Below are 17174 nucleotides of genomic sequence, written 5' to 3' on the forward strand. Positions count from 1 at the left end.
TAGCAGTCAGAGTTCATTGAATTTTGTAAACTTCCACGAGTTACCTACCTTTATAGCCGTCAAGGAGTACGTTAATCCCTGCCAGCCGTCGCCATGTGGTCCAAATTCCCAGTGTAGGGAAGTCAACGAACAAGCCATTTGCTCATGTCTGCCGGAATATGTGGGTGCGCCGCCTGTGTGTCGCCCCGAGTGTACGATATCTTCAGAGTGCCCGGCTGACAAGGCCTGTGTGAACCAGAAGTGTGTCGATCCCTGTCCCAACACTTGTGGGGAACAGGCCCTCTGCCGAGTGGTAAATCACAGTCCTATTTGTTCTTGTCGCGCCGGTTACACGGGCGATGCCTTCTTCCGCTGTTTCCCTAAGCCTCGTAAGTGATGTTATGCTTAAAAGGAAGTCCCCAGTCTTAACTATCTTATCATTTCGAAAGCTGAACCACCAACTCCCATACAAAAGGCACCAGTTGATCCCTGTGTACCCTCTCCTTGTGGTCCCTACTCCCAGTGCCGTGCTCAGGGTGATGCTCCCGCCTGTTCCTGTTTGGTGGGTTACTTGGGAGCTCCCCCCAACTGCCGGCCCGAATGCCGCATCAACGCCGAGTGTCCCAGCAGTCAGGCGTGCATCAATGAGAAGTGTAGAGATCCCTGTCCCGGTTCTTGTGGCTATGGGGCCATTTGTAATGTGATTAATCACACGCCTAGCTGCACTTGTCCAGCAGGATACTCGGGAGATCCGTTTAGTCAGTGCCAACCACTCCCACCACCGCCACCAACACGTAAGACTCAAAACGAAGCATGTAAAGTGTAGGGAGGATTCAAATCATTTTCTTACCAGCCGTTAAACTAGACGATCCGTGCAATCCCTCGCCCTGCGGTCCAAATGCCCAGTGCAATAATGGAGTCTGTACCTGCATTCCCGAATACCATGGGGATCCCTACAGCGGTTGCCGACCCGAGTGCATCACCAGCGCGGATTGCTCACGTGAGCTCGCCTGTTCGCGTCACAAGTGCTTTGATCCTTGCCCCGGAACCTGTGCCCCCAATGCCATCTGTACTGTCCTTAACCACGTACCCATGTGCACTTGTCCAGAGGGTTATAATGGCAATGCGTTTGTTCAGTGCCAACCTGCACCACGTAAATATATCCCCTCTAGGCCAAACCCACAGATTTCCAACGCCACTTTTCCCTTTCAGCCCCTGTTCTTGTCCAGCCCTGCCAACCCTCTCCATGTGGACCCAATTCCCAATGCCGCGAGGTCAACCAGCAGGCTGTATGCTCATGTGTGTCAGGATACTTTGGAACCCCTCCACTCTGTCGCCCGGAGTGTACATCGAACTCCGAGTGTGTGTCCCACCTGGCGTGTGTGAACCAAAAGTGTAGTGATCCTTGTCCCGGTTCATGTGGCCGCAATGCCCAGTGCAGTGTGGTTAACCACAATCCGTTCTGTACCTGTCTGCCAAGGTTTACTGGAAATCCATTCGTGGGTTGTCAACAGATCATTGAGCCACCACGTCAAGATATTGTGCCTCAGGATCCTTGTCGCCCATCGCCTTGTGGTCCCAACTCTGAATGTCGCCCTGTTGGTGAGACACCAACTTGCACCTGTCTTGCGGAATTCGTTGGATCACCACCTTATTGCAAACCAGAATGTGTGGCCAACTCTGAATGTCCTTCGAACCTGGCTTGTATCAATCAAAAGTGTCGCGATCCCTGTCCCGGGCTGTGTGGTCTAAGTGCCACCTGCCGCGTCGTCTCCCACACAGCAATGTGTATTTGCGACGTTGGCCTGACCGGAGATCCCTTCACCCAATGCCAGCCCATTGTACAGGATGTAGAGATCATCAATCCCTGTCAGCCATCGCCTTGTGGCGCCAATGCCGAATGCATCCAACGGAATGGAGCTGGAGCCTGTCAGTGTCTCTCGGATTACTTTGGAAACCCCTACGAGGGATGTCGCCCGGAGTGTGTTCTGAACTCGGATTGTCCCTCGAACAGAGCTTGTCAGCAGCAGAAGTGCCGTGATCCCTGCCCCGGAAGCTGCGGACAGAATGCCGAGTGCAATGTGGTGAACCACACGCCCATGTGCAACTGCTTCGCTGGATATATCGGCGATCCATACCGCTATTGTAGCCAACCGCCAGAACGTAAGCGAGTTCCAATTATTTTCGTAGTTGTACTAAACATGGTCGTAGTCTTGGATGTAGTTACTAATTTGAAACGTTGTTTTGTACTGTATTTCTAACCATAACTAGCTGTTGTCCATGAGTATGTGAACCCCTGTCAACCGTCCCCCTGCGGCCCGAATTCTAATTGTCGCGAGGTTAACGAGCAGGCAGTATGCTCCTGCCGTTCCGAGTTCGAGGGAGCCCCGCCCAACTGCCGACCCCAGTGCACCTCGAGTTCAGAGTGCGCCCCCAATAGGGCGTGCATCAACCAAAAGTGCGTTGATCCCTGTCCCGGTGTTTGTGGCCAGCAGGCAATCTGCGAGGTGCGCAACCATAGTCCCATTTGTAGGTGTCCCACCGGCATGACCGGCGATCCCTTCGTGCGCTGCCTTCCCCGACCAACAAGTAAGGAGAAGGAAAACTCTTATGTGTATTTGACCAAACCTAACCCGTTTAACCCGATGCCAGTTCCACCACCGCCCTTAAGGGATGTAGCTCTGTACCGCGATCCCTGCTTGCCCTCACCCTGTGGCCTCTACTCGTCGTGCAGGAATCAACAGGATCAGGCCGTTTGCTCTTGCTTGCCCAACTACTTTGGTACTCCACCGCATTGTCGTCCTGAGTGTACCATCAATGCCGAGTGTCCAAGTCACTTGGCCTGCATCGGCGAGCGCTGCCGCGATCCTTGTCCCGGTGCCTGTGGTCAGCAGACCGAGTGCCGAGTCATCAGCCATGTTCCTAGTTGTTTTTGCCTGCGGGGCTATGTGGGCGATGCCTTCCTAGCCTGCCACCCGGCGCCACGTAAGAGAGTTGTCCAGTGTGTTAAACCCTTTTCTGGACTAAGACCAAAACCCCTTTACAGCACCACCAACCCGTGAAGAGCCACGAGATCCATGCAACCCCAGTCCCTGCGGCAGTAATGCCATTTGCTCCAATCAGGGAGAGTGCACATGTGTGGCCGACTATCAGGGTGATCCCTACGTGGCCTGTCGACCCGAGTGTGTTCTCAGTTCGGAGTGTCCCCGAAATCTGGCCTGTATACAGCAGAAATGCACTGATCCCTGTCCCGGAACCTGTGGCAACAATGCCATCTGCGATGTGGTTAACCATATCGCTATGTGTCATTGTCCCGATCGGATGACGGGCAATGCTTTTGTGCAATGTACCCCAGTGCAATGTAGGTTAACCCCCTATTTTTTTAATGAATCCCAGTTAAATCCTTACCTATTCTCTAGTGGATGTGTATCGTAATCCTTGTAGTCCCTCGCCATGCGGCTCTTATGCCGAATGTAGGGAGCAAAACGGTCAGGCTGTGTGCAGCTGTCTTCCCAACTACTTTGGGGTTCCTCCCTCGTGTCGACCCGAGTGTAGCACCAACTATGATTGTTCCCCCAGTTTGGCGTGTCAGAATCAACGGTGCATCGATCCTTGTCCAGGATCTTGTGGGGCCTATGCCGAGTGTCGAACTGTCAGCCACAGTCCTTTCTGTAGTTGCAGACCCGGATATACGGGAAATCCCATCGTTCAATGTCATTTGATTAGTAAGTTAAACAGAACACCCATAGAGAAGGTCATATATTTAACGCCCCACCTTTAGTTGAACCCCAGCGAGATATTGTGCCCCAAGATCCCTGCCAACCCTCACCATGTGGACCGAACAGCGAATGTCGCCGCGTGGGAGACACACCTTCCTGCTCCTGCCGGTCTAACTTCTTTGGAACCCCACCCAACTGTCGACCCGAATGTGTGTCCAACTCCGAGTGCAGTCAGTTGCATGTTTGCACAAATAACCGATGCAGGGACCCGTGCCCAGGTCTTTGTGGCACTGATGCCGTATGCCGAGTGATTAGTCACAGTGCCATGTGCTACTGCCAACCGGGATACAGCGGCGATCCATACGTTCGTTGTGAACCGCATATCCAAAGGGAACCGGTTGAGATAGTGCAGCCGTGCAATCCGAATCCCTGCGGCACCTTTGCCGAGTGTCGTCAGCAAAATGGAGTCGGTTCCTGTCAGTGTCTGCCGGAGTATTTCGGAAATCCCTACGAGGGATGTCGTCCTGAGTGTGTACTCGACTCCGATTGTCCTTCTCAGCTGGCCTGTGTCAATCAAAAATGCCGCGATCCCTGCCCCGGAAGTTGTGGCCAAAATGCCGAATGCTTTGTGCGTAATCACCTGCCCACTTGCAACTGCCTTAGTGGCTATGTGGGAGACCCATATCGTTATTGCAACATTGAACCGAAACGTAAGCAGATCCCGCCCGTACCATCTTAAAACTTGCCTTTAGACATCTTAAACTCTTTTACAGCCATTCGGGAATATGTCAATCCCTGTCAACCTTCCCCATGTGGTCCCAATTCTCAGTGCCGCGAGCAGAATGGTGTGGCCACCTGCTCCTGTCTACCGGAGTATGTGGGCCTTCCTCCGGGCTGCCGGCCTGAGTGTACGGTCTCCTCGGAGTGTAATCTTGACAAGGCCTGCGTTAGTCACAAGTGTGTTGATCCTTGCCCCGGTGCCTGCGGCAGTTCTGCCGATTGTCGGGTGGTTAACCACGCTCCACTCTGCTCTTGTCAATCGGGTTACACAGGTGATCCCTTCACCCGGTGTTACCCCATTCCTCGTAAGTTATCCAAAGCTGATAAAGTGGTTACGTGCCCTGTTCTTATCCTCACCCTTTTCCGTTTAGCTCCACCTACGCATATTCTCCAAGATATAGAACGCGATCCTTGCCAACCATCCCCCTGTGGAGCCAATGCTCAGTGCAGGCAATCCCAGGGTCAGGCCATCTGCTCCTGCTTACCCAACTACTTTGGTGTCCCGCCCAATTGTCGACCCGAGTGCACTCAGAGTTCAGAGTGTCTGTCAAGTCTAGCCTGCATCAATCAAAGATGCGCGGATCCATGTCCTGGTTCCTGTGCCTATAACGCCATTTGTCACGTGCGCAATCACGTGCCCAGTTGTCAATGTCCAGTGGGCTATGTGGGTGATCCGTTTACCAACTGTCAGCCTGAACCTCAGCCACCACGTAAGAATAACTAAGTGTGACCTGATTAGTCAGTGTATGATTCATTGCCCTCATCCTTAGCCAAACCTGTTGCCCTCGACGATCCCTGCAATCCTTCCCCCTGTGGAGCAAATGCCCTGTGCCAGAATGGTCAATGTTCGTGTATAGCCGAGTACCAGGGAGATCCTTATACTGGCTGTCGTCCGGAGTGTGTCTTAAATGCAGATTGTGCTCGAAATCGGGCTTGTGTAAGACATAAGTGTGTTGATCCTTGTCCAGGAACTTGTGCTCCCAATGCCATCTGCGATGTGATTAACCACATAGCCATGTGTCGTTGCCCAGAGCGCATGACAGGCAACGCCTTTATCCAGTGTGAGACTCCACCAGTGTCGCTGGCACCTCCTGATCCCTGCTACCCTTCGCCCTGCGGTCCAAATAGTCGCTGCCGTGTATTTAACAACAACGCTGTGTGTTCCTGCATTGAGGACTTCATTGGAACGCCACCAAACTGTCGACCGGAATGTTCACATAACTCGGATTGCCTGCCTAGATTGGCCTGCCAGAATCAGCATTGCATGGATCCATGTCCAGGAACTTGTGGCTTTAATGCCCTTTGCCATGTGGTGAACCATGCACCGATTTGTAGTTGCCCGCCCAGGCACAATGGAAACCCCTTCCTGGGCTGCTTCCCAGAACCAGTGCGACGTGATGAGCTTATTCCAATACATCCGTGCCAGCCCTCGCCATGTGGCCCATATGCCAAATGTACGGCTGTGGGAGATCAGGCGCAGTGCAGCTGCCTTGCTGAATACATTGGAACACCGCCCAACTGCCGACCAGAGTGTGTGACCAATTCGGAGTGTTCCTTCGACAAGGCGTGCTTGAATCAAAAATGCCGTGATCCCTGCCCTGGAAATTGTGGCTCCAATGCTAATTGCCACGTGATAAGCCACGCTGCCATGTGCTACTGCCTACCAGGCTATACTGGTGACCCATTCACGTCCTGCCGCCAAGTACCATTGATTCAACACGAAGAGATCATTCAACCGTGCTCCCCCAGTCCTTGTGGAGCCAATGCTGTGTGTCGCCAGGAAGGCAATGTAGGTTCATGCCAGTGTCTTCCCGAACACTACGGCAATCCCTACGAGATTTGCCGACCGGAGTGTGTAACAAATAATGATTGCCCGGCGCACAAATCTTGTCAGCAGAATAAGTGTCGGGACCCTTGCCCAGGAGTCTGTGCCTTGAATGCTTTGTGTCGCGTAATAAATCACTTGCCAACTTGCCATTGTCACAATGGCTTTGTTGGTGACCCCTACCGCTACTGTCAAATTCCAGAGAAACGTGAGTCCTCGACTGATTCTGATGTGCTATCAAAAGCTAACCAATACCCTCCCCTACCTTTAGCTATCCTCAAAGAATATGTCAATCCCTGCCAGCCCTCTCCGTGTGGTCCCAACTCGCAGTGCCGTGAAAACAACGAGCAGGCCATCTGCTCATGTCTGCCCGAGTATGTGGGTGCTCCACCCAATTGCCGACCTGAGTGTGTGACCAGTGCAGAGTGTCCTCAGGACAAGGCCTGCGTTAGGCAAAAGTGTAGTGATCCCTGCCAGGATGTGTGTGGCTCCAATGCCGATTGTCGTGTTATCCAACATGCCCCCATTTGCAGTTGTCGTCCTGGTTTCACAGGCGACGCCTTTTCACGCTGCCTGCCCATGCCACGTAAGATATTCCCTTATAGGATGCACCATACCATTTGGTTGACCTTTCTTCATCCAACTTACAGCCCCAAGACCACAACAGTTAGACGTCTACCGAAATCCTTGTGTACCCTCACCTTGTGGCCAGTATGCCGAGTGCCGGGATAATCAGGGAACTGCCACCTGCAGTTGTCTGCCCTCCTACTTTGGCACTCCGCCCAACTGTCGCCCCGAGTGTACCATAAACCCCGACTGTCCGGCCCACCTTGCCTGCCAACAACAGCGCTGTCGCGATCCCTGTCCCGGAGCCTGTGGCTTTAATGCCCTGTGCACGGTTATCAATCACAACCCTACTTGCCAATGTGCCCCTGGACTAATTGGCAACGCCTTCTCATCCTGCCATGCTCCACCTCCAGTCGTTCGGGATCCACCGCAAATCAGTGATCCCTGTTCCTTGATTACCTGTGGCCCCAATGCAGTTTGCAATCAGGGACAATGTAGTTGCCTTCCTGAATTTGTTGGTAACCCATTAGTAGGATGTCGCCCAGAATGCGTGCTTAGCACGGAATGCGACTGGAACAAGGCGTGCGTAAGAAACAAGTGCGTCGATCCCTGTCCTGGAAGATGCGGACCCAATGCCATATGCGAGGTACACAGGCACGTGGCCATGTGCCACTGTCCACCGGGAATGACTGGAAACGCCTTCAGCCAATGCCGACCCTTGCCACCAGCTCCAATCCGCGATGTCGTTGATCCTTGTCAGCCTTCGCCATGTGGTCCAAATGCCCAGTGTCGCAATATCAATGGACAAGCAGTGTGCTCGTGTCTGCGCGATTTCGTTGGAATCCCACCTTCATGTCGACCAGAGTGTGTTAGCAATGCGGAGTGTCCGCTGCACTTGGCCTGCCTCCAACAACATTGCCGAGATCCCTGTCCCGGAACTTGTGGCCTTAATGCCGAATGCCGTGTGATTAATCACAATCCGAACTGCCATTGCATTGGATCCTTCACGGGAAATGCATACGTGGCTTGTCACCGTCAACCACCGCCACCTGTCAGACAAGACCCAATTGATCCATGCCAACCATCGCCATGTGGAGCTAATGCGGAATGTCGTGCCCAGGGAAGCAATGCCCAATGCAGCTGTCTAGCTGAATTCATTGGTACACCACCCAACTGCAGACCAGAGTGTGTTTCCAACTCGGATTGTCCCACGAATCTGGCTTGCCTCAATCAAAAGTGCCGCGATCCCTGTCCAGGTGTCTGTGGCTCCAACGCTGAATGTTATGTGATTAATCACACACCCACGTGCACATGCATTGCTGGACAAACCGGCAATCCCTACGTGGGCTGTCAAGTGGTTAGAGATGATCCCGCTCCGCTTACACCGTGTGTTCCAAGTCCTTGTGGGGCAAATGCTCTTTGTACGGAGAGGAATGGAGCCGGAGCTTGTCAGTGCCTACCGGAATTCTATGGAAATCCCTACGAGGGTTGCCGACCGGAGTGCGTGCTCAACTCGGACTGTCCCAGCCACCTAGCTTGTCTCAATCAACATTGTGCCGATCCCTGTCCCGGAACCTGCGGTCCAAATGCCCAATGTCAAGTACGCGAACACCTGCCGCAATGTAATTGCTTTGTGGGCTACCAGGGAAATCCCTACGTGTACTGCAGTGTCCTGCGTGAACGTAAGCAGATCTTGGAAATAAGAATTATTGGATTTGCCTCTTACCCCCATTTTTCCCGACAGCCCTGCCTGAACCGATTCCCTCCCGCCCCTGTCAACCCTCGCCTTGTGGTCCCAACTCTCAGTGTCGAGAGTTGAACAACCAGGCAATTTGCAAGTGTCTTCCCGACTTTATTGGATCCCCACCTGCCTGTAGACCCGAGTGTACCATCTCCAGCGAGTGTGATTTGACCCTGGCGTGTGTCCAACAACACTGTGTAGATCCCTGTCCAGGTGTCTGCGGCAGCAGTGCTCAGTGTCGGGTGATTAACCACAGTCCTCACTGTAGTTGTCTGCCTGGTTTCACGGGTGACGCCATTAGTGGTTGCCAGCGCATACGTAAGAATCTGATTTCTTGTAGTAACCCCGTGAACCTTTGTAATACCAAACCCTTTCTAGCACCCGCAATTAGTTACGATCCCCCCAAGGAAACCTACCGAGATCCATGTGTTCCTTCTCCCTGTGGAGCTTATGGCCAATGTCGTGCTCAAGGCAACCAGGCTGTGTGCTCATGCCTTCCTGGCTACTTTGGAGCACCGCCTAATTGCCAGCCCGAGTGTGTGATTAATCCGGACTGCGCCTCCCATTTGGCCTGTATCAGTGAAAAGTGTCGCGACCCGTGTCCCGGTTCTTGTGGCCTCCAGGCCCAGTGTAACGTCATCAACCACACACCCATCTGCAGTTGTCCATCAGGTTATCAGGGTAATCCCTTCGTCAGCTGCCAACGAATTCCACCACCACCAACTCCAGTCCTTCGCGATGCCTGTAATCCCTCGCCATGTGGCTCCAATGCAGTCTGCAGCCCTGGAGGACAGTGCTCTTGTCTACCCGACTTCGATGGCAATCCCTACGTGGGCTGTCGTCCGGAGTGCGTCCTTAATACGGACTGTGCGCGAGACAAGGCCTGCCAGCGCAGCAAGTGCACAGATCCATGTCCAGGAGCATGTGGAGTTGGAGCAACTTGCGAGGTTCGCAACCACATTCCAACATGTAGTTGTCCGCCCGGAACTTCGGGCAACGCCTTCGTCCAGTGTACCCTTGTGCAATGTAGGTTTCAATCTAGAAAACATTTAACTTTCGAGACCCCTTTTAACCACTCCTTATCCTGTTTAGCTTCACCTGTTGTGCCCTTGAATCCCTGTCAACCATCGCCGTGTGGAAACAATGCCCAATGCCGAGAGGCCAACGACCAGGCTGTTTGCTCGTGTCTACCTGGATACTTTGGTGTTCCACCAAAGTGTCGCCCTGAGTGCACCATCAACTCGGACTGTGCCCCACAACTGGCTTGCCTGAATCAACAGTGCCGTGATCCTTGTCCTGGAGCTTGCGGGCAGTTTGCTCAGTGCCAGGTCATTCGACATGTGCCGCACTGTAGTTGCCCTCAAGGTTACTCAGGAAATGCTTTCTTCCTGTGCCACCGTATACCGCCACCACCACCAGTCCAACTGGAGCCGGTCAATCCATGCTATCCATCACCATGTGGAGCCAATGCAGAATGCACTCAACAAAATGACCAGGCAGTTTGCAAGTGTCTAAAAGACTATATAGGAACACCACCCAGCTGTCGACCGGAGTGCATAACATCATCCGAGTGTCCAAATCACCAAGCTTGCATTGCTCAGAAATGTAAGGATCCTTGTCCTGGTCTTTGTGGAAACGCAGCCAGCTGTCAAGTGGTCAGCCACGTGCCCTCGTGCATCTGTATTGGGGATTACATTGGTGATCCGTACTCTGGATGCTATGCCCGTCCTCAACTTGAGCGGGACCAAATCAATCCCTGCTCTCAGAACCCGTGCGGAAGCAACGCCGTGTGCAGAGAACGTGGAGGAGCCGGTTCATGTCAATGTTTACCGGAATATTACGGCAACCCCTACGAAGGATGTCGACCCGAATGCGTGATCAACTCGGACTGTTCGAGCCATTTGGCTTGTTTGAATCAACACTGCCGCGATCCCTGTCCAGGAACCTGTGCCTCCAATGCCCAATGTCAAGTGGTTAATCACGTTCCCAGCTGTAGTTGCTATCCCGGATACAATGGTGATCCTTATCGCCATTGTCGAGTGGTCCAGGCGGAACGTAAGCAGTCTCCTTCCACTCAACCGTTTAATCCTTGCACTAACACAACAATTTACCATTACCCCCAATCTGCACTCTTATGTCCCTCTCCAGCCGTCGAAGTTGTCCACTTTGATCCCTGCCAGCCCTCTCCGTGTGGTTCCAACTCTCAGTGCACCGAATCCCAAGGTCAGGCAGTGTGTCGCTGCCTGCCCGATTACTTTGGTTCCCCACCTGCTTGTCGACCCGAGTGCACTACCAATCCCGAATGTCCCAATGATAGAGCTTGCGTGGCCAGAAGGTGTTCCGATCCTTGTGCGGGTGCTTGTGGTCAGAATGCGATTTGTCGAGCGCATCAGCATAGAGCACATTGCTCGTGTCACCCTGGTTACATAGGTGACGCCTATACGCGGTGCCTGCCCCTGCCTCCTCCCCAACCTGTTAGGGACTCACCCATAACCCCAAGAGACCCCTGTGTGCCCTCGCCATGTGGTCAGTTTGCCCAGTGTCGAGTGGAGTACGGACAAGCCGTTTGCTCTTGCCTGGCCTCCTACTACGGTACTCCTCCATTCTGCCGGCCCGAGTGCACCCAGAACTCAGATTGTCCCAGCCATAGGGCTTGTGTCAATCAAAGGTGCGTTGATCCCTGCCCCGGGGCTTGTGGCCTGAACGCGCTGTGTGATGTGCTAAATCATGTGCCCAGCTGCTCGTGTCCCAGTGGTTTTGTGGGAGATCCCTACTACCGCTGTTATCCCGCGCCAGCTCCTCCTTCAACTCCTGTCGCCCCTGTCGTAGCGGATGATCCTTGTCAGCCCTCGCCCTGCGGTCCCAATGCCCAGTGTTCGAACGGTGTCTGTAGTTGTCTGCCCCTGTACCAGGGTGATCCTTACGTGGGATGTCGCCCGGAGTGCGTCTTGAGTACTGAGTGTCCGTGGGACAAGGCCTGCATCCGTAATCGTTGCCTCGACCCGTGTCCAGGAACTTGCGGATCCGGAGCCACATGCCAGGTGCATAATCATGTGGCCATGTGCCAGTGTCCGGTTGGCTATCAAGGCAATCCGTATGTGCTGTGCCAGCAGACACCCCTCCAGTCGCCAGTGGTGCTCCATCCCTGCCAGCCTTCGCCTTGTGGGCCCCATGGACAATGCAGGGAAGTGGGATCGCAAGCAATTTGCACCTGTCTACCCGGCTATTATGGAAACCCGCCAGCCTGCCGACCCGAATGTGTTAGCGATCCAGAGTGTCCACCAAGTTTGGCTTGTGTGAATCAGAAGTGCCGCGATCCCTGCCCTGGTGCATGTGGATACCTGGCCCAGTGTCACGTGATTAACCACAGTCCACAATGTGTTTGCCCTGCTGGATACACTGGAAGTCCTTACTCCCAGTGCCAGTTGATCAGGGAAGATTTAACACCAGTTCGGAGAGAGCCAATTGATCCTTGCTCGCCATCTCCCTGTGGTCCCCATGCCCACTGTAGTAATGAGGGAGGCAATGCAGTGTGCCGCTGTCTGCCGGAGTATCTGGGAGTACCACCCTACTGTCGACCGGAGTGCATTGCCAACAGCGAATGTCCCAGCGACAAGGCCTGCATCAATCGGAAGTGTCAGGATCCATGCCCCGGCCTGTGTGGATACAATGCCATCTGTCGAACCTACAACCATCAGCCAAACTGTGTTTGTGCTCCTGGATTGGTGGGTAATCCGTTCAGCTCCTGTCTGCCGCCCACACGCCCTCAGGTTTCACCTGCACCTCCCACAACTGCAATAGAGGTACTTCAGTATGAGGAACCTTTTATCAATGGCTGTGAACCCAGCCCCTGTGGAGCAAACGCTCAATGCAATCAGCGGAGGGGAGTTGTCTCATGCGTCTGTCTTCCCGACTATTTCGGTAATCCTTACGAGGCCTGCCGACCGGAGTGCATTTTGAACTCCGATTGTCCCTCGAGCAGAGCTTGTGTTCAGCAAAAATGCCGAGATCCGTGTCCTGGCACTTGTGGGCTGAATGCCGAGTGCCATGTCCTAGATCACCTGCCACAGTGCAGGTGTTTCAGTGGTTACACTGGAAATCCGTTGGCATACTGCGCACCTGTACCAATTGTCCAGCAATGTAAGCATCCAGTTATTCAAAAATCTTTCCCGAATTTAGATAATTTTATTAATCTGACAACCCCTATAGCACCCTTGACTCCCTGTGATCCCTCACCCTGCGGACCCAATGCCCAGTGTCACCCCTCAAATAATGAAGCCGTGTGCTCCTGTTTACCCGAGTTCTACGGAACCCCTCCGAACTGTCGACCCGAGTGTACACTAAACTCAGAATGTGCCTATGATAAGGCGTGCGTGCATCACAAGTGCGTCGATCCGTGTCCTGGAATTTGTGGTATTAATGCCGAGTGTCGCGTACACTATCACAGCCCCATATGTTACTGCATCTCTTCGCACACGGGTGATCCTTTCACACGTTGCTTTGAGACCCCCAAACGTAAGAACACTTCATATGGCATTCATAAACCGGTTAACAAAAACTATTTCTTTGTTCCAATTAAAACAGCCGTGCGACCCCAGATATACGATACACCTTCTCCTCCCTACCCAGTTGCCATACCCGATCTGGTTTACATACAACAACAACAACCTGGAATAGTAAATATTCCCTATGTCCCTCAGCCTGGATACCCCCAGTCACAGCCCCCACATTACAATGTGAACTATCCAACACTACAACCGGCGAATCCCCAACAACCTGGAGTCGTGAATATACCATCACAGCCAGTCTACCCATCGCCTCAACCAACGGTTTATAATGTCAACTATCCAACAACGCCTTATCCAGTTCCTCAACAACCCGGTGTTGTGAACATTCCTTCCGTACCACAACCGGTGCCTCCGACATCTCAGAGACCCGTGTTTATACCATCGCCTGCGAGCCCATCACCTCCATCACAGCCTGGAGTTATTAACGTTCCTTCAGCGCCACAACCTGGGTATCCAACGCCACAGACTCCAGTTTATGACGTAAACTATCCAACTACTCCGAATCCGATTCCTCAACATCCTGGTGTGGTCAACATACCATCTGCGCCACAACCAGCTTATCCTTCTCCGAATCCACCGGTCTATGATGTGAACTATCCCACGCCACCACCTCCTCAGACACCAGTGCAGCCTGGTGTAATCAATGTACCCTCTGTGCCGCAACCGTCACCGCCATCGCAACAACCTCCCGTTTTTATACCATCACCTGAGCATCCGACATCAGCTCCGAAGCCAGGATTAATTAATATTCCCTCAGTACCACAACCAGTACACCCAACACCACAGCCTCCTGTTTATGATGTCAACTATCCAACGTCACCGCCTTCCACTCCTCAGCAACCAGGAGTAATAAATATACCTTCAGCTCCTCAACCAGAGCACCCTTCACCCAGTCCACCAGTTTACGATGTTAACTATCCAACGAGGCCTTCAACTCCCCAACAACCAGGAGTTCTTAATATCCCATCGTACCCACAGCCAGTACCACCGTCTCCTCAGCCTCCCATATTTATACCGTCCCAGGAGCCACCGAGACCTTCTCCAAAGCCGGGAGTTATTAATATTCCTTCGGTACCGGAACCTGTATATCCTACACCACAGATTCCAGTTTACGACGTGAACTACCCAACACAACACCCTGTAATAACACCGCAACCTGGAGTAATAAATATTCCATCGGCGCCTCAGCCAGTGCCTCCGGTTTCTCAGCGTCCCGTCTATATACCATCACCTGTAAACACGACACCTGCTCCACAACCAGGAGTTATTAATATACCTTCAGTGGCACAGCCAGTGCATCCAACGTACCAACCTCCGGTTGTACAGCGACCTGCTATATACGATGTGTATTATCCACCACCTCCGTCAAGACCGGGTGTGATTAATATTCCTTCACCGCCACGGCCTGTATATCCCGTGCCCCAGCAACCGATATACGTACCAGCTCCAGTTCTAAATATACCTGCACCAAGGCCAGTCATTCATAACATCCCTTCAGTACCGCAACCAACGTATCCACATCAGAATCCACCAATTCAGGATGTTACTTATCCAGCTCCACAACCAACTCCTCCAGTACCAGGAGTAATAAATATTCCTTCAGTGCCACAACCTGTGCCATCACCCACTCCTGGTGTTATAAATATTCCCTCACAACCGTCTCCACCGATCTCGGTACCTACACCAGGAATCGTTAACATTCCACAACCGTCGTATCCACCTCCGAATCCACCTGTTTACGATGTCAACTATCCAACTCCATCACCCACTCCTCCAGCACCAGGAATTGTCAACATTCCTTCGGTTCCTCAACCTGTGCCATCTCCCCCTACTGGTGTGATAAATATACCTTCACAACCTTCACCACCGATCTCAGTATCAACTCCAGGAATTGTCAACATTCCCTCGATTCCACATCCGACGAATCCACCATCAAATCCACCTGTTTACGATGTCAGCTATCCAACGCCTCAGCCAACTCCTCCGACGCCTGGAATTATTAATATTCCCTCCGTTCTTCAACCTGCTCCATCACCCACCCCTGGCGTGATAAATATACCATCACAACCTTCCTCTCCGATCTCGGTACCGACACCGGGAATTGTGAATATTCCATCTGTTCCACAACCGACATACCCATCTTCAAATCCACCTGTTTACGATGTCAACTATCCAACGCCACCACCCACTCCTCCAGCACCAGGAATTGTCAATATTCCTTCCGTGCCTCAACCTGTGCCATCCCCCACTCCTGGCGTGATAAATATACCATCACAACCTTCTTCTCCGATCTCGGTACCGACACCGGGAGTTGTGAATATTCCATCTGTTCCACAACCGACATACCCATCTTCAAATCCACCTGTATACGATGTCAACTATCCAACGCCACAACCCACTCCTCCAGCACCAGGAATTGTCAATATTCCTTCCGTGCCTCAACCTATACCATCACCCAGTCCTGGCGTGATAAATATACCTTCGCAACCGTCACCACCAACTTCAGTTCAACAGCCTGGAATAATAAGCATTCCAACGCTACCTCAGCCAACAACTCCAACCACTCAACATCCGATACAGGATGTCCAATATGCGACCCAAAAACCACAACCTCTCCCTGGAGTGATCAATATACCCTCCGTTCCACAACCGACGTATCCAACTCAAAGACCATCCTACCAGGATGTTAGTTACCCAACGTCACAGCCCAATCCTCCGGTACCTGGAATTATAAATATTCCTTCGGTGCCCCAGCCTGTGCCTTCAACAACTCCCGGAGTGATCAATGTACCCTCACAACCATTCCAACCGGTACCAACACCAAAGCCTGGAATTATCAACATTTCCTCCGCACCACACCCTATACCAAATCCTGTGCAGGAGGTCCACTACGAAACCCAGAGACCACAACCTGTTCCTGGAGTGGTCAACGTTCCAAGTCGACCCAACTACGATGTGGCCAGACCTGATTTCGAATTCAACCCGTGCTATCCATCGCCCTGCGGACCTTACTCGCATTGCCACAATCGATTTGGTGTGGCTTCCTGCGTTTGTCTGCCAAACTACAGAGGAACTCCACCAAACTGTCGGCCGGAATGCGTCATCAACTCGGATTGTCCATACAACTTGGCTTGCATCAATGAAAAGTGTCGCGATCCTTGCCCAGGATCTTGTGCCTACAATGCCTTATGCCGAGTGCACGAACACGAGCCGAATTGCTTCTGTCAAAACGGTTACACCGGAAATCCGTATGTTTCCTGTCAACCCACACCCATAGCCCCTGTGGTTCAACGTGAGCCCGTCGAGGCGAAGGATCCATGTTATCCATCGATTTGCGGACCGAACGCAGTGTGCAATAATGGAAAGTGCAGCTGTATACCGGAGTATCGAGGAGATCCCTATGTTGGCTGCCGACCGGAATGTGTTCTCAATACGGACTGTGTCAGGGATAAGGCTTGCATCCGCCAGAAATGCCAGGATCCTTGCCCAGGATCTTGTGGACTCAATGCATTGTGTCATGTGTACAACCACGTGGCCAGCTGCACTTGTCCGGAGCAAATGCAAGGAAATGCATTTGTGAGATGTGACCCGATACCCAAGCGCGATCCCCCTGTCCCAGCATCAACACCTACGACTTTGCCGGCCCTTGTGCCCCAACGTGCTCCGATCAATCCCTGCCAGCCGTCACCTTGTGGACCCAATGCCCAGTGCCGAGCCTACTATGAACAGGCGATTTGCTATTGCTTGCCTGATTTTATTGGCACTCCACCCAACTGTCGCCCAGAGTGTACCTCGAACTCGGACTGTCCCCTCGACAAATACTGCCTGAATCTCAGGTGTCGCGATCCGTGTCCGGGGGCTTGCGGCATTCGTGCCATTTGCCATGTTCAGAACCACGGTCCACGGTGCATCTGTCCACCCCAGTTGACGGGCAATCCTTACCTGTCTTGCCAACCCATAGGTATACCTAAAAACATGTCCAAACCAATGAAACT

The 17174-nt window shown here is 52.7% G+C and overlaps 1 protein-coding gene across 31 annotated transcripts in view; it reads left to right on the forward strand.

The window, feature by feature from the left end:
* The window catches only part of dpy (fibrillin-like protein dumpy), a 135048-nt gene that overhangs the window by 105559 nt on the left and 12315 nt on the right, over positions 1-17174 (forward strand). For 24 of the 31 annotated variants that reach the window (XM_070999601.1, XM_070999600.1, XM_070999599.1 and 21 more), the window contains 20 exons: positions 57-368; positions 429-773; positions 833-1132; positions 1192-2142; positions 2251-2568; positions 2632-2964; positions 3026-3340; positions 3399-3704; positions 3761-4408; positions 4472-4783; positions 4850-5188; positions 5249-6511; positions 6575-6889; positions 6954-8552; positions 8615-8929; positions 8990-9637; positions 9704-10666; positions 10760-12751; positions 12821-13126; positions 13196-17140. The exons of 2 other annotated variants lie outside the window; for them this stretch is intronic. In XM_070999601.1, coding sequence (XP_070855702.1) covers positions 57-368; positions 429-773; positions 833-1132; positions 1192-2142; positions 2251-2568; positions 2632-2964; positions 3026-3340; positions 3399-3704; positions 3761-4408; positions 4472-4783; positions 4850-5188; positions 5249-6511; positions 6575-6889; positions 6954-8552; positions 8615-8929; positions 8990-9637; positions 9704-10666; positions 10760-12751; positions 12821-13126; positions 13196-17140 — 15825 coding nt within the window. The remainder of the gene's footprint in view (positions 1-56; positions 369-428; positions 774-832; positions 1133-1191; positions 2143-2250; positions 2569-2631; positions 2965-3025; positions 3341-3398; positions 3705-3760; positions 4409-4471; positions 4784-4849; positions 5189-5248; positions 6512-6574; positions 6890-6953; positions 8553-8614; positions 8930-8989; positions 9638-9703; positions 10667-10759; positions 12752-12820; positions 13127-13195; positions 17141-17174) is intronic. 5 more of the 31 variants (XM_070994260.1, XM_065868958.2, XM_017067830.4 and 2 more) reach the window with 2 other exon arrangements.

The sequence above is a fragment of the Drosophila suzukii genome, chromosome 2L (genome assembly GCF_043229965.1).
Source record: "Drosophila suzukii chromosome 2L, CBGP_Dsuzu_IsoJpt1.0, whole genome shotgun sequence".
In the NCBI taxonomy this organism is placed as follows: Eukaryota; Metazoa; Arthropoda; class Insecta; order Diptera; family Drosophilidae; genus Drosophila; species Drosophila suzukii.